The sequence below is a fragment of the Capra hircus genome, chromosome 1 (assembly GCF_001704415.2).
Source record: "Capra hircus breed San Clemente chromosome 1, ASM170441v1, whole genome shotgun sequence".
Taxonomy (NCBI): Eukaryota; Metazoa; Chordata; class Mammalia; order Artiodactyla; family Bovidae; genus Capra; species Capra hircus.
Genome location: NC_030808.1, coordinates 81,891,406 through 81,915,481, shown reverse-complemented (window position 1 = coordinate 81,915,481; position 24,076 = coordinate 81,891,406). Strand labels below are relative to the sequence as shown.

At 38.0% G+C, this 24,076-nt stretch overlaps 1 protein-coding gene across 3 annotated transcripts in view; it reads left to right on the top strand.

Annotated features, from left to right (window-relative positions):
- VPS8 (VPS8, CORVET complex subunit) overlaps positions 1-24,076 on the top strand; it is a 297,839-nt gene that overhangs the window by 177,426 nt on the left and 96,337 nt on the right. For all 3 annotated transcript variants that reach the window (XM_018047043.1, XM_018047049.1, XM_005675177.3), the window contains 3 exons: positions 7,953-8,100; positions 17,518-17,607; positions 20,468-20,510. In XM_018047043.1, coding sequence (XP_017902532.1) covers positions 7,953-8,100; positions 17,518-17,607; positions 20,468-20,510 — 281 coding nt within the window. The remainder of the gene's footprint in view (positions 1-7,952; positions 8,101-17,517; positions 17,608-20,467; positions 20,511-24,076) is intronic.

The following is a 24,076-nucleotide window of genomic DNA, read 5'->3' as shown; positions in this document are numbered from 1 at the left end:
AGGGAGGCCTGGTATGCTGCAATTCATGGGATTGTAAAGAGTCAGACGTGACTGAGCGACTGAACTGAACTGAAGCTCTTTGCATGCTAGACTAGAGACCAGAAATATTTGTCCTTTTTATGGTCAGAATTATGTATATATATCATAATAGATTTATAGTAGTCTGACCCACTGTCTGTTTAAAGACTGTCTCTGTGGTGGTGTCATAGAACTGCCTTTTTTCTATCTGTTCTAATTCCATCTATCCTTTGGGAGAGAAAATGGTTCAAGTTTCCCATGCAAAACTGAAAGTGTATCAAATTATATTATACTGAGATGCCAGGACCTGCAGTTTTTCACTCTTTAATCTACTTGGGCCACATTAAGGCAGTCTTTTCTAGTAGGGTCAGTAGCAGATATTAGTGATACCGAGAGCTTTGCATTAGAAAAATACACTTGCTGTTACCTGCGTGATTATTATTATTACTATTATCATGGTAGAAAAAATTGTTTTAGCTAACCTGTTAAGTTTTTATTTGAAGTCTGTACAGCATTACATTGATTCAGTTATTGTTTATACTTGATCAGGTTATACAGCTAAGTTTTTTTTTTCTATCCATAAAATCTTTAGGCTTATAAAATCTATTCTTCCTGCTTATGCAGGCGATCACTCAAAACAATACACCTTTTTCCTATGAGTATCAGATAAGTAACAAAAATTCTATTGAGATTTGGAAGAGGACATTTTGACACTTGATTGTTAGAGTAAGGAAATGGAAAGCAATCCTATCCGCTAAAGATCTGTCTTCAATCTGCTATTACATTGATTTGATGTGGCAGCATCTTTGCTGTTAGCCTGTCTCCTTTGGACTGTGCTTCATAAAAGTGTATATAAGATTGCAGCTGTTCCTCTCTGAGGAATACCGGCTGCTCTGCATAGCATTCAGGGTCAGCATGGAGAGTGGAGAGACCGAGTACTGGCTTCCTTCTTGCCGGAGGACAGGTTTCCATCTAGGCAGTTACCTGTCCCGTTTGTGGAACATTATTGTTGATTGTGTTACAGTTTCGTGCAAATTGTAGGTATTGTCTTTGCTACCTATAATTAACACATTTAAAGCATTTTTTCAGGCAAATTGGCAAACTCAGGTTTTTGTTTAATTTGCACAGGAGTCCACTATGGAATTTTTAATATGGGATAAATGTGGAAAGCTGAGACTTCAGCTTCCTGGCTTTATGAAGTGACTTGATTTGAATAAAAACTATATGGAAAATAATTTTCTTTGCTCTTATGGGTTGTGAGTCATTATTTGCATTCTTAATCCAAAGGTACTGAGTAGTCATCAGTATGACACCACCTCCAAGGGCTGGATATATGGAAATGAGCAAAGAGTTCAGACAGGATTTAGGCTAAGCTGAGGTGGCCCACAGTTGTCAAAGCAACTCACTAAAGGTGACTGTGAAGTAGTCTTTCTCAGAGATCTAGAAAAGCAGTCTAGACTGGCCTGTTTTTGTGCAGCTTTTAGAATGAAGGGGAAGGACTAGATAAGACTTTTTTATTCTTGCAAAATATTCATTTTCTTTGTCAAATATTTTGAAATCAGAAATTTGAATATTAGAATCATTTTTAAGTTATACTTTTCAAAATTGACATATAGTTTATCCTTCCCAGAAATAGCCAATTATACTAGATTATACTTTTAATTGATTTTCACAGACTGAGTGAATATTTTCTCCAACCTGAATTTTGGAGTGTGTTTAGAGTGTGTTTGTGTGTGTGTGTGCATGCTTCAAATGACATACGTATACTCTATTTTAAAGCTGACTAAAGAAAGCCTTGTGTCAGTCTTATAAAATTCTCCCTTTATATGTATTTAAATGTCTACATCATGTGAGTCAATTCTGTCATTAAAATAGAAATTCCCTAAAGAGTAGATAAAGTCTAGGTCTAAAATACATGATTTTGACAGCCATTAAAATTAGGAATGAGTATTTGGCAAAGGAGGTAGCTGATAAAAGACATAATAGAAATATGCTTGAGAAATGGATATAACAAATTGCTTTTATGTGTAAGACTGATAAGCAGCAGTCAGAAATGGATGTAAATTTGTTAATGCTACAATTTACTTATTAAAGTTTTGATTATGTTGATTTTCCTGATCATTTCCCAGCAGACACATTATTTCCCTCAAAAACGAATGCATCAAAATCTATTCATTTGGGTGATTTGCTTGGTTTGATGCATATTCACATCTTCAGTACTTGTAAAGGGTTTTGTGAATAAATGTTCTGGAAAGAATTAAGTACTGTGGTTTATCGGCAGGTGCTTATGTCTGATTTTAATCTGCTCCATAGTCTTGCATTTGTAAGACATATTACCAGAAGTCTGACATAGCTATAATATTAGCACCACCTACTGCAGATGGTGATTGTAGCCATGAAATTAAAACATGCTTACTCCTTGGAAGGAAAGTTATGACCAACCTAGATAGCATATTCAAAAGCAGAGATATTACTTTGCCAATAAAGGTCTGTCTAGTCAAGGCTATGGTTTTTCCAGTGGTCTTGTATGGATGTGAGAGTTGGACTGTGAAGAAAGCTGAGTGCTGAAGAATTGATGCTTCTGAACTATGGTGTTGGAGAAGACTCTTGAGAGTCCCTTGGACTGCAAGGAGATCCAACCAGTCCATCCTAAAGGAGATCAGTCCTGGGTTTTCTTTGGAAGGACTGATGCTGAAGCTGAAACTCCAATACTCTGGCCACATGATGCAAAGAGTTTCTGACTCATTGGAAAAGACCCTGATGCTGGGAGGGAGGGATTGGGGGCAGGAGGAGAAGGGGACGACAGAGGATGAGATGACTGGAGGGGGTCACCGACTCAATGGACATGAGTTTGGGTGAACTCCAGGAGTTGGTGATAGACAGGGAGGCCTGGCGTGCTGTGATTGATGGGGTTGCAAGGAGTCGGACACGACTGAGCAACTGAACTGAACTGTGTATAAACATATGGAAAGTACATGGACTCACCTTAATGTCAAGAATTGGTTTGCATTCCCTTTCTCTTTTACCTAATTGTGTTCTATTGAGACACAACTTTGATTCTACAAAGAGAACTGTCATTCCCCTGAGTGTGCCATCTTCATCTCCTATTTTCTCCATGTAGAACTTTCTGACAGGACTTAGTCCTAGCTACATCTCACTTTACGGCCCTAGTCCTTGTAATTTTCACTCCTCTAGTCTACATTTTGGGTCCATCTGTTTGAAGACAGTCCAGTGTACTGTTTAGTTCATCAGTTCGGTTTAATTCAGTGTGCGTTTACCGAGCATCTGTTATTTTGTGACAGTACTGTGCCAATGCTGGGGAAACGGTGATGAATGCAGCACCGTCTTTGGTTTCAGAATTTATTGTATATTTGGGACAGACACTTAGGTAGTTTTCAAGTTATGTGATCAGAACTCAGGTGGTGGTCTACATAGGGAATAGGCAGTCATTTAACAAAATCCTGCCTTAAAGGCAGTTGTGAAATAAAGAAAGAGGAAAACTTGATCTTTGGGATTTACAGCCTATTTGAGGAGATACTGAATTAGCCTCAGCATGTATTGAAATCCCCAAGTAGCGGAATTTAGTGAGATCCTTGCCCAACCTCTGGTCAGGACTGAGGGTCATAAAGCTCTTTATTTGGAAAAGATTTTCTATTCTAAATATAATTCCTATTCTGTAACTGCAAGGTCTTGTTAATAAAAATAGGAGTGCTATGTACCACCATATAGAATACTTATAACCCCTAGATCATTCTCGAGTCCAGATATTCCTGCCTATGGCTGTTGGTGTGCTGCACCTGGGTTACAGTTGTGTTTAAAGACTGCTTCCCTTAAATCTTGAGGGGCACCTCTTAGGGTACACAGAGTACCTTGTAATCAGTCTGATTTCTGATGGGCCAGATAAATATGGTCATTTTCTATGTGCCATTATGAGAAAAAACTAGAAGTGTTGATTTAGACCATTAACCTTTCTGGCTGTCTCTGTCCCCCCCCCCCCCCGCCCCCCGCCGTTTAACGATTTATTTATTTTTTATTTGATTTTAATGAAGTGCAGTTGATTTAAAGTGTTATGGTAATATCTTCTGTATGGAAAAGGGAGTCAGTTATTCATATACATATTCTTTTTCATATTCTTTTCCGTTATGGTTTGGCACAGGATATTGAATATAGGTTCCTGTGCTACACAGTAGGATCTTGTTGCTTATCCATTCTGTATATGGGTTTGCATCGGCTAATCCTAAACTCCCGTTCCATCCCACCTGTAGTCCCTTCCTCCACCTTGGCAACCTCAAGTGTGTTCTCTGTATCTGTGAATCTGGTTTTGTTTCATAGATATGTTGATTTGTGTTGTATTTTAGATTCTGCATATAAGTGATAGCATGCAGTATTTATTTTCTCCTTCTGACTTAATTCAATTAGTATGTTCTCTAGCTCAATCCATGTTGGTACAAATAGCATTAATTCCTTTTGATGGCTGAGTAATATTCCGTGTGTGTGTGTGTTTGTGTGTGTACACCATTTGTTTTTTATCCATTCATCTGATGGACATGTAGGTTGTTTTCATGTCTTGAATATTGTGAATAGTGCATGTATCTTTTTGAATTAGAGTTTTCTTTTCTCTGGTTAAGAGTGGGGTTGCTAGGGCATATGGGAACTATTTTTAGTTTTTTTGAGTAACCTCCATACTGTTTTCCATAGTGGCTGCACCAGTTTACATTCTAACCAACAGTGTAAGAGGGTTCCCTTTTTTTCACACCCTCTCTAGCATTTGTTATTTGTAGACTTTTTAGTGATAGCCTTTCTGATTGGTGTGAGGTGATACGTCATTGTCATTTTAACTTGCATTTCTTTGATAATTAGTGATGTTGAGCATCTTTTTGTGTGCCTTTTGAACATCTGTATGTCTTTGGAGAAGTTTCTGTTTAGGTTTTCCTGTCCATTTTTTGATTGGATTTTTTGTTGCTGTTGAGTTGTAGAAGCTGTTTGTATATTTTGAAAATTAAGCCCCTGTGCCATCGTTCACATATGCTTTCTCCCATTCCATAGGTTGTCTTTTTGTTTTGTTTATATTTCATTTGCTGTGCAAAAGCTTGTAATTGGCTTATGTACCATTTGTTTGTTTTTATTTCTATTGTCTTGGGAGGCTGACCTAAGAAAACATTGCTATAATTTATGTCAGAGAATTTTTTTCCTATGATCTTTTCTAGGAGTTCTATGGTGTCTTGTTTTATAAATAAGTCTTTGAGCAATTTTGAGCTCATGTGTATGCATAGTGTGAGGGTATGCTCTAACTTCTTTGATCTATATGCAGCTGTTCAACTTTTCCAGCACCACCTGCTGAAGAGATTGTCTTTTCTCCATTTTATATTCTTGCCTCCTTTGTCAAAGATTAATTGACCATAGGTGTGTGGGTTTATTTCTGGGATCTCTGTTCTGTTTCATTGGTCCATATATCTGTTTTTGGGCCAGTATCACACTGTTTAATCATAACTGTAGCTTTGTAATCAAAGGTTTGTCTGAAGTCTGGAAAGGTTATGTCTCCTGTTTTTCTTCTTTTCCCTCAAGACTGCTATGACAATTCTGGGTCTTTTATGGTTCCATATAAATTTTAGGATATTTGTTCTCGTTCTGTGAAAAATGGGTGATTTGATAGCAATCACATTAAATCAGTAGATTGCTTTGGGTAGTGTTTCCTTTTTAACAGGATTCTTCCAACCCAAGAGCATGGGATATCTTTCCTTTCCTTTGAATCATCTTTAGTTTCCTTTATTAATGTTTTGTAGTTCTTAGCATGAAAGTCTTTTACCTCCTGGGAGAGGTTTATTCTTAAATTTTTTTTGGATGCAATTTCAAAAGGTGTTTTTTTAAATATATATATTCCCTTTCTGCTATTTGACTGTTAGTATAAAGAAATGTCACTGATTTCTGTTTGTTAATCTTGTATCCTGCTACATTGCTGAATTCATTTATCAATTCTAGTAGTTTTTGTGTGGAGTCTTTAAGGTTTTCTATATATAGTATCACATCATCTGTGTATAATGATAATTTAACCTCTTCCCTACCAATTTGAATACCCTTTTATTTCTTGTCTGACTGCTGTGGCAGGGATTCCAATATGATCTTGAAGAGAATTAGTGAGAGGCATCTTTGTCTGGTTCCAGATTTTAGTGTGAAGGCTTTCAGCATTTCACTGTTGAATATTATATTGGCTGTGGGTTTTATGTTGAGCTGTTATAAACAGCTTTTATGTTGAGCTATGTTCCCTCTATATCCATCTTTGTAAGGGTTTTTTTAAGAATCATGAATGGATGTTGAATTTTATCAAATGCTTTTTCTGCGTCTGTTGAGATCATCGTATAGTTTCTGCCCTTTCTCTTGTTGATGTAATGTATGTATCACATTGATTAGTCTGCATATGGTGAACCATCTTTGTGACACTGCGTTGAATCCAGCTTGGTCATGGTGTATGACCTTTCTTATGTGTTGTTAGATTCAGTTTGCTAATATTTTATTGAGAATTTTTGCATCTATATTTATCAAAGATATTGACGTGTAATTTTCTTTTCTTGGTAGTATGTCTTTGTCTAGTTTTGGTATTAGGGTGACAGTGGCTTCATTAAACGTCTCTGGGAGTATTCCTTCCTCTTTGGTTCTTTTGGAAGAGTTTGAGAAGGATCTGTGTAAGTTCTTTGTATATTTAGTAGAATTCTCCTATGAAGCCATCTGGTCCTGGACTTTTTTTTTTGGTAGGGATTTTTTTTTTTTTTTCAATTACAGATTCTATTTCATTTCTAGAGATTGGTCTATTCAGACCGTTAGCCTTTCTTTAGAAGGTTAGTTTTCCAAGTCATTTTTGTATCTTCTTAACCCTGTTCCAGTTCTTTATATACAGAGCCTTGGTTGAGGAATTCTGAAGAGAAGACAAACTCCCAGAAAAACTGACTTATTTTGAGGGTAGAGAGAAAATGATTCTTAGATCTCCAATGAGCAGCAGTTGATTTTTCTAAATATTTCCAGTAGTCTCCACCATGATAAAACTAATCCTTGACCTCCGCAGCTTTTGTGTGGGCATTATAAATAGCAGGCTTTGAGAATGGCTGACATTCCAGGCAAATGAACCATAAATTTAATATATCTTACTCTTCATCCACTTGCTTGTTTTCACAACAGCCAAATAATTAGCTGTTGCTGCATTGTGCAAGATGCTGTTGCAGGCTTTCAGAATTCACTAGTGAGAAGATACCTGGTGGCTGCCCTCACAGAATTTATAGTCTTTTATGGAAGATAGATAATTAAAGAAGTGATTACAACATGATGTGATTGGAACTGTAAGGGAAGTAGAGTAGGGACAGTTGTTGAGACTGGAAGATGGCTTATTGTATATAGTCATTCATGGATCAAATTATTCAAACTAAACTGTGTCATCTTTGGGTTTTTTTTGAGCAATAATAGAACTTTGTGTGTGATTTAGAGGAGCCCGCACTGAATCTCATTTCCATAATTATTTAAGGTGAATTGAGAAGCATTGTGATTTAGAATGTCTCTATCATATATAATTCACCTTAATAACCTAAGTAACATTAAGACTTTTAACTCACAATTTTACCTGACCAAAAGGGAGTCTTGGTTTTAAGGTAACGTTTTGTGGTGTTGTTGTTCAGTCGCTGAGTTGTGTCCAGTTCTTTGCAAACCCACGTACTTGTAGACCATCAGGCTCCTCTGTCCATGGTATTTCACAGGCAAGAAAACTGGAGTGGGTTGCATTTCCTTCTCCACGGAATCTTCCCCACCCAGGGATCAAACTTGCGTATCCTACATTGGTAGGCGGATTCTTGACCACTGAGCCACCTGGGAAACTTAGCATGCTTTTTATTTGTAGCCTTAATTACAGATAGGATTAAATAATGCTACTCTCTTGCCTTTTCTGTTTTCAGGGAAGGTATTCACGTAAATCAAGAATCGCTGCAGATATCTCCCTGTATCATAGAGCAGTTCATTGAGCTCTTGTGTCAGTTCAGCCCAAACCACGTTATTGAGACGCTGCAAGTCCTTGAGTCCTACCGCCTAGAAGAAACTATTCAGGTAAGACCAGTGCTGTAGAGAAGGAAAGAGTCAGTGTTTACCATTCACTGTTTTACAAATGAGCACAGGGAGATGCATATGTTAAATCAGTTGCCTGAGTTTATGCCCAGTATGTGCTAGCATCGAAGATTGAACCCACTTCATTTGACTCCATGGTGCATGCTTTTCTTTGCTGTGATAAATTGCCTCTCTGTTCATTCTGGTGAAGTCAGAAACAGCACATGCCAATAATTGTTATTAATCAAGTTTCACAGGCATTTTAGCCAACAGGACAAACACAGAAAAAGGAATACAGTAAAAATATTAAAAGGGAAAAACCAAACTCTTACTTGCAGACACTGATGGTTTAGATAATCTTGTGATAGTGTCGTGAGACTTACGAGGCTAAATGGCAATTAGCACAGTCATTGCCTTGATTCTCCTTCCGTGTTTTCTTCCAATTCCAAATGGAAATGTGTGTGTGTATGCACATATGTGCATATGTATATATACGCACATGTTCTAATCTACCATAAGAGGCTAGTATGTTCCCTGTTTAAAGTTGTTTTTAAGCTGCCATTATGTCTTTGCTGTCAATACTGATGAAACAGTAACCTATATTTTCTGCATCCACTCCTAACTCCCCACATGATTCAGTTCAGTTCAGCTGCTCAGTCGTGTTCAACTCTTTGTGACCGCACGAACTAGAGCACGCCAGGCCTCCCTGTCCATCACCAACTCCCAGAGTCCACCCAAACCCATGTCCAGAGTCAGTGATGCCATTCAACCATCTCATCCTCTGTCATCCCCTTCTCCCCCTGCCCTCAATCTTTCCCAACATCAGGGTCTTTTTAAATGAGTCAGCTCTTCGCATGAGGTAGACAAAGTATTGGAGTTTCAGCTTCAGAAACAGTCCTACCAGTGAACACCCAGGACTGGTCTCCTTTAGGATGGACTGGTTGGATCTCCTTGCAGTCCAAGGGACTCTCAAGAGTCTTCTCCAACACCACAGTTCAAAAGCATCAATTCTTTGGCGCTCAGCTTTCTTTATAGTCCAACTCTCACATCCATACATAACCATTGGAAAAACCATAGCCTTGACTAGACGGACCTTTGTTGACAAAGTAATGTCTCTGCTTTTCAATATGCTATCTAGGTTGGTCATAACTTTCCTTCCAAGGAGTAAGCGTCTTTTAATTTCATGGCTGCAGTCACCATCTGCAGTGATTTTGGATCCCCCCAAAATAAAGTCTGACACTGTTTCCACTGTTTCCCCATCTATTTGCCATGAAGTGATGGGACCAGATGCCATGATCTTCGTTTTCTGAATGTTGAGCTTTAAGCCAACTTTTTCACTCTCCTCTTTCACTTTCATCAAGAGGCTTTTTAGTTCCTCTTCACCTTCTGCCATAACGGTGGTGTCATCTGCATATCTGAGGTTATTGATACTTCTCCCAGCAATCTTGATTCCAGCTTGTGCTTCTTCCAGCCCAGCATTTCTCATGATGTACTCTGCATATAAGTTAAATAAGCAGGGTGGCAATATACAGCCTTGACGTACTCCTTTTCCTATTTGGAACCAGTCTGTTGTTCCATGTCCAGTTCTAACTGTTGCTTCCTGACCTTCATACAGGTTTCTCAAGAGGCAGGTCAGGTGGTCTGGTATTCCCCTCTCTTTCAGAATTTTCCACAGTTTATTGTGATCCACACAGTCAAAGGCTTTGGCATAGTCAATCAAGCAGAAATAGATGTTTTTCTGGAACTCTCTTGCTTTTTTGATGATCCAGCATGATTAAATTGTTCTAAATTATGAAATATTTCAAAATATGCTGAAGTGTGCAAAATATCAAATACATATGTGCCCATGAACCCAACTCTTTAGATATTAATATTTTGCCATACTGACTTCAGATCTTTGTTGTTTGTTTTAGAAATAGGAGAAAATGATCCTTTGTCTGTCATGTCTCCCCTGAGGTTACCACCATCCTGAAGATGGGAAGTTTCTTCTTCCCATCCTTCCTAAAAAATTTTTCCTATGTATGAATTGAATTTACCTATAAAACACAAGTTGCAGTTTTGTATGCTTTTAAATTTTTTATTAATGGTATCATACATAATAATCCTATTGCAAATTGCTTTTTGTTAATTTTTTGTCTATCAGTTTTTATGCATGTAGCTGTAGTTCTTTCATTTTCTTTTTGTGATGCAAAAATAGTTTATTATGACGCCATTTATGTAAAATTAGATAATATTAACAATAGAAATGATCAGCTACATCCATAGGGATTTAGCATGTCATGCAAATGAATAAATATTTTAACAAATAACACTTCAGTTGTCATGAACAGTTGATCAGAAATTGTGTTTTTAAAAAAAGAGCCTCAAACTAAACAGTAAAAGTTTTGCATTGTCAGAGTAGTTCTTTCATTTTAATGTGTGTTGAATGACCGTGCCACAGTTTATGTATTTTCCTATCATAGTGTTGCCAGATTTTTGCCATTATAAACAATGCTACTCTGGACATCTTTGTACATATCTTCTATGTACCCATCTGAGATTTCTCTAAGTAGTATGCCTGAAAGTGGAATTCTTTCGACAATAGAGTAGCTTAATTCTCATATTGCCAAGTTGACTTCTTAGTTGTTTCCATTCTCATCATTAGTGTTTGAAATGTGCTACTTTTTTATGTCCTTGCTGATTTCTAGTATTTTAGACTTCTTAGTTTTTGCCAATATGATTATTATCATTGCTTACTCATGACATTGCATATCTTTCATATGCTTAGTGACACTTTGGATTTTCTTTTCTCTGAATTATGTATTCATATCATTTGTCCAGTTTCCTATTAGGATTTTGCCCTTTCTTACTGATTTCTAGAAGTTCTTTCTAATTTCTAGATCTCTAGTTATTTACTGATTCTATGTGTTGGAGATGCCCTCTTCCAGTCTGTTATTACATGTCTTTTAACGTGTTTTTAGTGACTTGTAGTTTAATTTATCAGTCTTTTCCTTTAGTATCAAAATTTTGTGTGTGTGACCTTTATTTCCTACTTTAGTGGCATTAAAGATATCCTCTTATATGAGTTTTGCAGTTTGAGACTTTTTTCATTTAGGCGTGTAATGCATCTGGAATTTATTTTTGTAAAGGAGGAATTTATATATATATATTTTTTTTCCATGTACGTGGTGAATGGTCCATGTGGCTTTTTTGACTGTGTTAGGTCTTCATTGCTGCACAGGCTTCTCTCTCGTTACGTGAGTGGAGTCTGCTCTCTAGTGGAGCATGGGCCTCTGATTGCCGAGGCTTCTCCTGTTGAGGAGCATGGACTCCAGAGCACACAGGCTTCAGTAGTTGTGGCTCCTGGGCTCTAGAGCACAGGCTCAATAGCTGTGGCACAGCAGCTTAGGTCTTTAATCCATTTTGAGTTTATTTTTGTGTACAGTGTTAGAGAATGTTCTAATTTTGTTCTTTTACATGTAGTTGTCCAGTTTTCCCAGCACCGCTTATTAAAGAGACTGTCTATTCTGCATTGTGTGTTCTTGCCTCCTTTGTCATAGATTGGGTGACCATATGTGTGTGTGTTTATCTCTGGGCTTTCTGTCCTGTTCTTTTGTATTTCTGTTTTTGTGCCAGGGCCATACTGTCTTAATGACTGTAGCTTTGTAATATAGCATTGAGTTAGGGAACCTGATTCTTCCAGCTCCTTATTTCTTAAAATTGGTTTGGCTATTTGAGGTCTTCTGTGTTTCCATATAAATTGTAAAATTTTTGCTTCTAATTCTGTGGAAAATGTCATTGGTAATTTGATAGGGATTGCATTGCATCTACGGATTGCTTTGAGTAGTATAGTCATTTTCACAATATTGCTTCTTCTAATCCAAGAACATGGTATATCACTCCATTTGTGTCATCTTTGATTTCTTTCATCAGTATCTTATAGTTTTCTGAGTATAGGTCTTCTGCCTCTTTAGGTAGGTTTATTCTTAGGTATTTTATTCTTTTTGTTGCAAAGGTAAATGGGATTGTTTCCTTAATTTCTCTGTGTGATCTTTCATTGTTAGTGTATAAGGATGCAAGAGATTTCTGTACATTTATTTTGTATCCTGCAGCTTTACCAGATTGATTGATTAGCTCTAGTAGTTTTCTGATCCTAAAAGACTAAAGGCAGCTAAAGACATCTTTAGGATTTTCTATGTGTAGTATCATACCATCTGCAAGCAGTGACAGTTTTGCTTCTTTTTCAGTTTGAATTTCTTTTTATTTCCTTTTCTTCTCTGACTGCCATGGCTGAGACTTCAAAGACTATGTTGAATAATGGTGACCAGAGTAGACATCACTGTCTTGTTCCTGATCTTAGAGGAAATGCTTTCAGTTTTCACCATTGAGAGTATTGTTTGCTGTGGGCTTGTCATGAAGAGAAAAAAGTGTCGGTTGCTCAGTTGTGTCTGACTCTTTGCAACCCCATGGACTATAGCCCATCCAGTCTCCTTTGTCCATGGAATTCTTCAGGTAAGAATACTGGAATGGGTAGCTTCCCTTCTCCAGGGGATCTTCCTGACCCAGGGATCAAACCCCAGTCTCCTACATTGCAGGCAGATTCTTTACCATCTGGGCCACCATGGAAGCTCATGGACTTGTCATATATGGCCTTTATCCTGTTGAGATAAGTTCCCTCTATGCCCATTTTATGGAGAGATTTTTTTAAAAATCATAAATGGGTTTTTAATTTTGTCAGAAGCTTTTCTGCATCTGTTGAGATGAACTTACGGTTTTTATTCTTCAGTTTGTTAATGTAGTGTATCATGTGGACTGATTTATGGATGCTAAAGAATCCTTGCATCTCTGGAATAAATCCCACTTAATCATGGTATGATCCTTTTAATGCATTGTTGGTTTCAGTTTGCTAGTATTTTCTTGAGTGTTTTTATGGCTGTATTCATTAGTGATATTGGCTTGTAAATTTTTTTTGGTAGTGCCTTTGTCTGATTTTGGTATCAGAGTGATAGTGGCCTGATAATATGAACTTGGGAGTGTTCCTTCCTCTGCAATATTTTGGAAGAGTTTCAGAAGGATAGGTGTTAACTCTTCTCTAAAAGAGCAAGAGAGTTCCAGAAAAACATCTACTTCTGATTTATTGCCTATGCCAAAGACTTTGACTGTGTGGATCACAACAAACTGTGGAAGATTCTTCAAGAGATGGGAATAGCAGACCACCTGACCTGCCTCCTGAGAAATCTGTATGCAGGTCGAGAAGCAACAGTTAGAACTGGACATGGAACAACAGACTGGTTCCAAATAGGAAAAGGAGTACGACAAGGCTGTATATTGTCACCCTGCTTATTTAACTTATATGCAGAGTACATCATGAGTAACGCTGGACTAGATAAAGCACAAGCTGGAATCAAGATTGCTGGGAGAAATAACAATAACCTTAGATGTGCAGATGACACCACCCTTATGGCAGAAGGTGAAGAGGAACTAAAAAGCCTCTTGATGAAAGTGAAAGAGGAGAGTGAAAAAGTTGGCTTAAAGCTCAACATTCAGAAAACGAAGATCATGGCATCTGGTCCCATCACTTCATAGCAAATAGAAGAGAAACAATGGAAACAATGAGAGAGCATTTTCTTGGGCTCCACAATCACTGCAGATGGTAACTGCTGTCATGAAATTAAAATTTTCTTTCTCCTTGGAAGAAAAGCAATGACCAACGTAGACAGCATATTAAAACAGAGACATTACTTTGCCAACAAAGGACTATCTAGTCAAAGCTATGGTTTTTCCAGTGGTCATGTATGGATGTGAGAGTTGGACTATTAAGAAAGCTGAGCGCTGAAGAATTGATGCTTTTGAACTGTGGTGTTGCAGAAGACTTTGAGAGTCTTTTGGACTGCATGGAGATCCAACCAGTTCATCCTAAATGGAACAGTCCTGCATATTCATTGGAAGGACTGATGCTAAAGCTGAAATTCCAATCCTTTGACCACCTGATGCGAAGAGCTGACTCATTGGAAAAGACCCTGATGCTGGGAAAGATTGAAGGCAGGAGGAGAAGGGGACGACAGAGGATGAGATGGTTGGATGGCATCACCGACTCGATGGACATGAGTTTGAGTAAGGTCCAGAAGCTAGTGATGGACAGGGAAGGAAGCCTGGTGTGCTGCAGTCCATGGGGTCGCAGAGAGTCAGACATGACTAAGCGACTGAACTGAAATGCTTGATAGAATTCACCTGTGGAGCAGTTGGTACCTGGACTTCAGTTTGTTGGAAGTTTTTAAGTCGTAATTTTGGTTTTGGTACTTGTGGTTGGTCTGTTCATATTATCTATTTCTTTCTCTTTCAGTCTTAAAAGGTTGTATCTTTCTAAGAATTTGTCCATTTCTTCTAGGTTGTCCGTTTTACTTGTATATAGTTGTTTGTAGTAGTGTCTTATGGTTCTTTGTATATTTTTGGTGTCGGTTTAAACTTGTTTTTCGTTCTGCTGTTAAGTCCTTGTGTATTTCAAATTCTTCTTGTTGAATTCTTCAGCTTTGATAATCCTCTTTTCTATTTTCTTTTTGTTTCAGTTATCACTGTGTTCATCTTATTTTCCCTCTTTCAGATAGCATTTTATTAGTAATGCTTTGAACTCTTTTCAGGTAAATTATTTATCACTTTTTGTTTCCCATCCCCTTAATGAATTTTTCTCTTTCATCTGAAACACATTCCTCTTTTTTATATCTTGTTTGACGTTCTCTGTTTTTCTCTGTGAGATTAGTGAAACAGCTCCCAGTCTTGAAGGCATGTCCATATGTGGGAGCATCCCTATGAAGTCTGCTTGTCCCCAGTGGCATCGGTGGAAGAGCTAAATTTAAAGTGAGCGTAGGCTGCGTCCTTCCCTGTTTTGTGCTATCAGGCTCTGTATTGCTGGCATGCAGGGCTAGAGTCTCTACCCTTTCAGGGGTGATGCCAGGGCCTGAGGGTCTGGAGCAGGGTTTCTTCCCAATGTGAGGGTGCTTTCGCCATGGTTCAGGGTATGGCTGGGACCTGATTGCTTGGGACTGCACTTCTAAGATTGTTCCACTTTTTTTTTTTTTAAATTAGCAATTGTTATTTACTTATGGTTGTGCTCAGTCTTCATTGCTATGCATGAGCTTTCTCAAGTTGCAGTGAGCAGGAGCTACTCTTGTGGTGAACGGGGGCTGTTCTTCCTTGTGGTGCATGAGCTTCTCATTGCAGTGGCTTCTCTTCTTGCAGAGCGCGAGATCTAGGCCCCCAGGTTTCAGTAGGTGTAGCACACAGGATCGGAAGTTTCTGCTTGTGGGCTGAAAAGCACAGGATTAGTAGCTGTGGCACACTGGCTTAGTTGATTTGCAGCATGTGGGATCTTTCCAGACCAGGGATTGAATCTGAGTCCCTTGCATTTGTTATGCCCAAGTCACGAAATCTCCCAATGACCACCAGGGAGCCGATATCTGATGCAAAAGCAAGAGAGTTTTTTATTACCAAGCTCGAGCTGGGGCTCCCACCGTTACCGACGCAGCGGCTATAGGGAGGAGCTCCGGGTTGTGGATTACATTGCTTATATAGGGAGTATACATGGAAAAAAAGGATTTCTAGGTAGGGGGACGTCTGATTGGTCACTTTCTTTTGAAGACTTGTGTGTTGGTTCTTGACTGTTCCCTATTGTCTAGGTAGACCACAAGTTCCTGAGTGTTAAGTCAGGAGGTTTTGGTCTGGGGTCCGATTGGCTCGTGGGTGGTGGGGTGAGGTCAGGGGATTTCCAAAGGCTCTTTTCCCAGAACCTTACAAAATGGAGTTTTTCTTTTAACAAAATGGAGTAGCTTAGGTTCTTCACATTGGCTGATGGATTCTTAACCACTGGACTACTAGGGAAATCCAATGTGTTCCCTTTTTTTCCTGGTGTGCACACATTGGGTAGAGGCAGGGTCCGGACCAGAGTGGCTGAAGCCACACTAATAAGCTGGATCCGTTTTTACCTTTGTGCAGTTGCATCAGCAGTGGCAGTCTCCACCCTAGTTAGAGGCAGGCTGAGGGCCTGGGCTGGTTCCAGTCCTTCCTGATGCTTGCACTTAATTGTGTGCAGGCAGTGGCAGACACTGCCAAGGCTGGAGGAAGGGTCAAAGTCGAGGCAGCTGCTGCTCCCTCCCAGGTGCAGGCATGCACGCTAATCCCTGCAGTGGCTCTCCGCTCTGGCTGGATGCAGGGCCCTGGCATGAGGTGGCTCCACTCCCTCCATGGCCACTTGGGCTCATTGAAAATGAAATTTCTAAAAGGAAATTTTTTGAAATGACTTTTTAAAGATTGATTAGTGCTGGTATGTGCTGTTAATTTTTGTGCGTTGTTTTCCAATCTTGTATTTTTTTTTATTCCCTCATCAGATGTCTGGGAACTCTGGGATATTACTGAACAGAAGCAGTGATAATATGCGTTCTCTCCTTATTTCTGATTAAAAAAGTTGGAGAAGGAAATGGCAACCCACTCCAGTATTCTTGCCTGGAAAAGTCCATGGACAGAGGAGCCTGGCGGGCTGCAGTCCATGGGGTTACATGACTGAGCATGTGTGCATGAGGATGGAGGGAGATGGGTTGGTAGCAATAAACTGGTAGAACTAAAAAAAGATGAATAATAAAAGGGGATGTGTCTAACATTTTATATTAAATATGGTATTTATTTTAGGATTCTAATAGATGATTTTTATTAAACTAAGAAAGTTCAGTTACCAGTTTGGGTTGCAGTGTTTTATATTTTTGTTTTTGTCAGAAATGGGTGCTGCATTGTATTACTTTTTCTGCATTCATTAAGATGATTACATCTTCCCTCTTTGATCTGTTCACCTGTTAATATGTTGTTTGTGCCTTTCTTTTTTCTTACTCCTGAGAAAGTTTAATTCTAATTTATTAGTCTTTTCAAAGACTAACGTAGGATTTTTTAAATCTCAGTGTTGTTTCTTTTTATGACATTCTTTTCTGTATTTATTTTCTTTTTCTTAGCTTAACTGATACTTCTTTTTTAACTTATTATAAACTCTTAGTTTATTAATTATTGTTAAGATCCCATAAGCTAATTTATAGTGTTTTCACTGTCATTTTGTTCTAAATATTTTATGAATAATTACACTTATCAATTTCTGGTGTAGATTATTACTATTTATGTATATATGTTACTTTTTGTTCAGTGGATATACATAATTCAGGTGCATAACAACTCTTTAAATAAGTAAAAAGAGAATGAATGACTTTGGTTCACTTGTAGTCCCAAATAGGCCACTCTAAGACTAGAAAGACAAATATTTGCATGTTATGCTGTAGAGTATCAGTAATATACTGTTTAGCATATGAATTCATTATTTATTATTATGGAGCTTTTTCATCCTTACTAGGATATTTTAACTCCATAAACAAGATTTTTCAACAAAAACTATCTTTTTTTCTTTGCTAGATTACCCAGAAGTATCAACTTTGTGAAGTCACTGCTTATCTATTAGAAAAGAAAGGAGATATTCATGGGGCCTTCTTAATAATGCTAAAGGTAACATTTTACTGTGTTTGCTTTGTCATATTTCTGTCTAGCCCTCTATCCATTTATCAATTTATTTTTTTTTCTTGTGATAAAATTGACATATAACATTGTGTAAGTTTTCATCAGTTTCTTATGTTTCAGAGTAAGTCGCAGACAGCAGTACATTTTATCCCTAGATACTTTTATCATGCATGTCTTTAACTTGAGTCAATCTTTCTTTGTATTTTTTTCAAGGTAAAATTTACATCCAATAAAATCCTCCAGTTTTAAATGTACCGTTTAATGAATCGTAACCAATGCATGCACTTGGTTAACTCCAGTGCCTAACAAGATAAGAGAACATTACCTTCAGCCCAGAAAGTTCCTTCACAGTCAGTTCCCAATTCTGTCCCCTCAGAGAGAACAATTTGAATTTTTTTCTCTGTGGATTAGTTTTGCCTTTTTGTTCATTCATACTAATGGAATCATCCCATAGATACTCTTGTATAATTCTTCCTCCATTTGGCATAATGTTTTCAAGGTTTATCTCTGTTATTACATATATCAGTTCCTTTTATTGTTGAGTAGTAACTAATTGTATGATTATATCACAGTTTATCCACTCTCCTGTTGATTGACACCTGAGCTATCTCTAGTGTTTTGCTATTATGAGTAAAGTTGCTATGACTGCTCCTGTACAAAAAAGTTTTCCTTTCCCTGGGGTCAGTACCAGGGAATGGAATTGGTGCCTCACAAGATAGGTAGAGGTTTAGTTTTATAAGAAATTAGCAGACCTCTTTCCACAATGGCTGTAGCATTTTATGTTCCACCAGTAATGTATGAGAGTTCCGATTGCTCTACATTCCAACAGCAGTTGGTGTTATATAGCAGTTTGTAAAAAATTTCTTTTAATTGTTATAAAATAAAATTTACCATTTCAGTGGCATTAAGTATATTCACATTGCTATGTAACCTCGCTACCATCCATCTCTTTTTCAACTTCCCAAACTCATTAGACCAGTTATTCTTTCCTGCCAGCTAGCCCCTGGCAACCACCATTCTACATTAGACTCTGGGAATTTGATCACTAGGTACCTCACATAAAAGGAATCAAGGAATTTGTCCTTTTGTGTCTAGCTTATTATAGTTAGCATAATGTCTTCAAGATTTATTCATATTGTAGCACATGTCAGAATTTCATTCATCTTTTAAGCTGAATAATATTCCATTATATATATGCTACATTTTGTTTTTCCATTCATTCAACAGTGGACCCTTGGGTTACTTCCACATTTTGACTGTTGTGAATAATGCTTCTATAAACATGGGTGTACTAATATCTTCTTGAGTCCTTGCTTTCAGTGGGATTGCTGAATATATACCAGAAGTGGGATTGCTGAATCAAATGGCAATTCTATTTTTAATTTTTAAAGAACTGCCATACCGTTTTTCTATAGCGACTATTACTATTTTACATTCTCAGCAGCAGTGCACCAAAGTTTCAATTTCTCTTCACCAACACTTGTTATTTTTTATTTTCTTGGTAATGGCCATCCTAATGTGTGTGATTATATATCCATTTTTTAAACATTGTCATCTAGCTAGGAATAGATTAGGGATGTCCTATTTATCTTTTAAAAAATAGTTCACATTAGCTTCTAGTTTTTTCTAGCCATATAATTGTGAAACAAGCCAATAACAATATTCCACAGAGAATCTGTATAGGCTCTTAACCCGTTTTAATCTCTAGGTCACTCTTTCATCTCTTTTTTCCTTGCAGTTTATTTGTTGATGATACCATGAACCCAATTTTAAAGGATAAGTAAATGGATGGGAAATGGAGAAGTGAGAGATCTTTGCAGAGAATAAAACGATCGTTTGCAAAATACAAAGGAATACAAACTGCTAGGAGCTGAGCCAGTAGCTTTATTAGGGCTCAGCTATCAGTGTCTAAAAAGGCAGGTCAGGCTGGAAACAAAGACTCGATCCAGACTTGGAAAGATTTTGTAGGACACGCTAAAGAATTAGGGCTGATTATGTTTTCACCCAGGATGAACTAAAGGTTTTTAAACAAGAAACTGATGTGAAACTTTGTTTCATAAAGACTGCTCTGTTGACTGTAGGAGAATCTGTAGGATGCAGAGAAGGAAGATGTAAAACTGGAAGCCGAGAGCACTTGCGAGGCTATTGCAGCAGTGAATCAGGAGGGCTTGAGTGGGTGTGACGGTTCTGGTGAAGTGAAATGAGAAGGTGGATTTAAGAACTTATTGATTATTTGAATATGGTATGGGGTAAATGAGAGGGAGCAGTTAACGATGATTCTGACTTTTAGCTTACCATTAGCCTATAAAGGACCTCAAAGAAAGAAGCAAATTTGGGGTAGAAGGGATGTATTAAGGTCAACTTCAGTCATATTAAGAAGCCTTTGGGATATCAGTTAAGAGTGTCTGAGGATCCAGAATTCAGTGGAGTAGTGGATGCCACAACTGCGGATCTCGAAGATGTCATGCCCAAGGCTGTGCCCTGTGCTGTGGTGATAGACTTGTCATGTCCTTTTCATTTGCATCCATCCCTTTTTCTCATAATTGAGTGTGAATTTTATTCCCTTATCCAAAGCATGGATTAACCCTAATCCCCATTACTGTGCCTAAAGGCTAGCAATGATGACTGTGTGGTGGTACAACAGAAGCAAAAGTGGGGCAGAATAAGTGATATTTGATACTTTGGGTCACTTCCAGTACTACTAGCTATGCTTTCTGTATACACAGATGTTCTTCTCTGAATGACAGAGATGATTCTTAAAAACCTTGTTTCTTGGATTTTACCTTTAAAATATGTTAATTCAGGTGTTGGTGGATTGGAAGTATAAAGTGTTCCTTTTACCTCCTAGAGACTACAAAGCAAACTTCAAGAGATAATACGTCAAGATGAAAGTAAGTTCTTGAGTGTAATTTGCAATTTCTCTTTCTGTGGACCCCATGTTTTAAAATGTATTAAATGAAAAACTACATTTATTAAGTAATAATTACATTGATCTGTATATTGCTGTTTATCATTGATCCAAATTTTGACTTGTTTTCAAGGCTCATAATAGGAAGTAATATAAACCATTGTGCTTTTGTGGTGCTAATTGTCAGTACTAGAGGTCATTTCATTGTACAGAAAATTAGATATTCTTCACTGGTATTAATTTTTGGCTATACTTTTGTTCTTATGTTTTGGTTATTATAAATGAGATACATACCTTACATTTTAAAAATTAATGTGCTGAACAACAACAAAGCAGAGCTTCTAATCAGTAAGAAATAGCCAGTGTTTCTGTTTTGAGCTTACATGATTTTAGCAGAAAGCAGTAAAACTTGAAGTTTAGAATCTTGAATGACTTTGTCACAGGTAGATACGTGATTTTTATTTTATTCCTTAATACTAAAAAATTATTTGTTTTGTAAAAGTGTGGTAAAATAAGTGCCACATAAAATCAGTTTTAACCATTTTTAAGTGTGCAGTTCATTAGCAATAAGTACATACACACTGTTGTACAGTCATCACCAGCATCCATCTCTAGAACCTTTTCACCTCGCCAAATTGAAATTCCGTGCCCATCAGTTACTCCTTATTCCCTCCTCCCCACTCAGCCCCTAGTAACCACCATTCTGCTTTCTGACTTGATGAATTTGATTACTCTGGGTTAGGTATCTCATATAAGTAGAATCAAGTAGTAATTGTCCTTTTGTGTCTAGCTTATTACACTTAACATAATGTCTTCAAGATTTATCTATGTTGTAGCACATGCAGAATTTCACTCTTTTTTAAGGCTGAATAATGCTCTTGTTTTATGTATATGCTGCGTTTTGTGTTCCCATTCATCTATCAACGGGCGCTTGGATTGCCTCTCCTTTTCGACTGTTGTGATTAGTGCTGCTGTGAACATGAGTATACAGACATCTCTTTGAGTCCTTGCTTTCCCTTCTTCTGGATATATATTGCTGGATATGGATTGCTAATCTAAATGGTCGGAGAAGGCGATGGCACCCTACTCCAGTACTCTTGCCTGGAAAATCCCCCTGGACAGAGGAGCCTGGTAGGCTGCAGTCCTGGGGTCGCAAAGAGTCAGACACGACTGAGCGACTTCACTTTCACTTTTCACTTTCATGCATTGGAGAAGGAAATGGCAACCCACTCCAGTGTTCCTGCCTGGAGAATCCCAGGAATGGGGGAACCTGGTAGGCTGTCATCTATGGGGTCACACAGAGTCGGACACGATTGAAGTGACTCAGCAGCAGCAGCAGAAGCTAAATGGTGGTTCTGTTTTTAATTTTTTGAGGAAACACCATGCCATTTTCCATAATGGCAATATCATTTTACTCTCTCACCAGCAATGCACGCGAGTTTCAAGTTCTCCACATATTAACTAACATTTGTTATTTTCTGTTTTCTTGGTAGTAGCCACCCTATTGGGTATGAGATAGCATCTCCTCGTGGTTTTAATTTGCATTTGTGTAATGATTGGTGATGTTGAACATTTTTTTCTTGTATTAGTTGGCCATTTTCTTTATCTTCTCTGGTGAAATGTCTGTCCAGATCTTTTGCCCACTTTTGAATTGGATTATTCATTTTCCTATTCCTTAACATTTTCAAAATAGCCCTCCCAAAGTTCAGAGAATCACTGGATAGGTGATTTTTAGATTGTTTTACCTTTTTAACTCACTAACACATTTCTTGAATTCCTTGGCCCACACAGTCCTCTAAACACCTTTAGCCTAATTCCCCATAGAGTATTTGTTCTTAGAACTTCCATAAACAGTTCACTTTTCTTTATGTAGTTCAACTGAGCATTTAGTTACGGTTTTTGTGCTGTCAGTAAATGTTCAATTTGACTGCTAGATTTGTTGCAATTATAGTAGTTTTCTTTTCCAATTTTCTGTTATGAAAATAATTTTTGCAGATACTACATGAAAGAATATGGGAAAAATAAGAAGAATGTTTCCCTAAATCACTACAGTGATTTGCAGGTGATATGTCTAGGGAAGCCAGTTCTTTGAATTCCAACGAGGATAAATTTCTCAGTAATAGTCTCATAACTACCATCTACTGTCAGATTCAATTTTGACAGTGTGCATTGGTGGTATAGTAGTGAGCATAGCTGCCTTCCAGTTTTGACGGTGTGCTTAAGAGTTTTGGAGGATTTGGTAATTGCACAACAGTGAGCTAGTTCCTGTGGGTTACACACAGATGGCTAAAACACAGTCCTCATCCAAAGAGCTAACTCGCTTGAAGGAGATAGATATGTTAAAAAAAAAAAACACAAAACTTCCAGTGCAGGTAGAGTCAAATACTGTAGTAGAGATGCAGTGAGAGTGACAAAGGATTGTGCACAGTTGGGGACTGTCTGTAACTGAGTTTCTTTTGTGGAAGATGCAACCTTGGAAGTAATCATGACTGGAGTAATGAGTAGGAATTTGAAAGACAAAAGCAAGGAAAGGAGCTTCTGGGTTGAGCAGAACATGAAGATGAAAGTGCCTGACTAGTAACCTTGGGAAATAATCTGGTGGAACGATGCCCCAGGATGTTTACTGTGTTTACTTAGGATCAGAGGTTTATTGACATTCTGTTGGTAAAAATTAGTTTTTCATGGGTGAGACTCACGTTTGGACTTGTGCTTGAAAGAACTAGTGTTGTTTAGCTACTCAGTCGTGTCTGACTCTAGCAACCTCATGGACGGCAGCCTGCCAGGCTCCTCTGGGATTTCCCAGGCAAGAATACTGGAGCGGGTTGCCATTTCCTTCTCCAGGGGCTCTTCCTGACCTCCAGTCAAACCCATGTCTCCTGCATTGGCAGGCGAATTCTTTACCCCTGAGCCACCAGGGTAGCCCTAGGAGAACTGTAGTGGCAGTATAAAAGGGAACGAGGGAGCCAAGATTTGGAAGTCAGAAATTAAGCTACAGTGCAAACGAGGTGCTGAAGGGCTCCGTCAGATAAAAGCCATGGATATATGGGAGCATGGATATGGAATTAGCAAAATTAACTATTTATTTGAATGTATGGATGAAAGCATTAAAGATGGTGAAGATTTATAAACTGGTTGACTTAAAGGTCATGGTTCTGTTAGTTTGGAAATGTAAGGGTTTGGAGCATATTTGAAGTGAGAGGACTGGGCTAGGTTTTGCACATACGAAAGTTCAAAGAGATTGCAGGATGCCCATGTAGAAATGGATGCCTAGAGCCTGGTGAGAATTCAGCCTGCAGATTATGAAAGGAGTAAGAGCTGGCGGTGTATATTTGAAGGTTATCAGCAAGGACATAGGAGGTAAAACCAGAAGAGTGGCTGAAGTTATTGAAAAAGAAATGAAGAGAAAAGTGCCTGAAATAGTATCTTGAAGAAATATGTACATTAAAGAAATAGAGGGAGACCTGTAAAAGATATTTCTACAACAAATCCACAAACAACTGGGGATTTTTCCATAGCTAAAGTACATTAGAATGCTAAGTATTAATATGA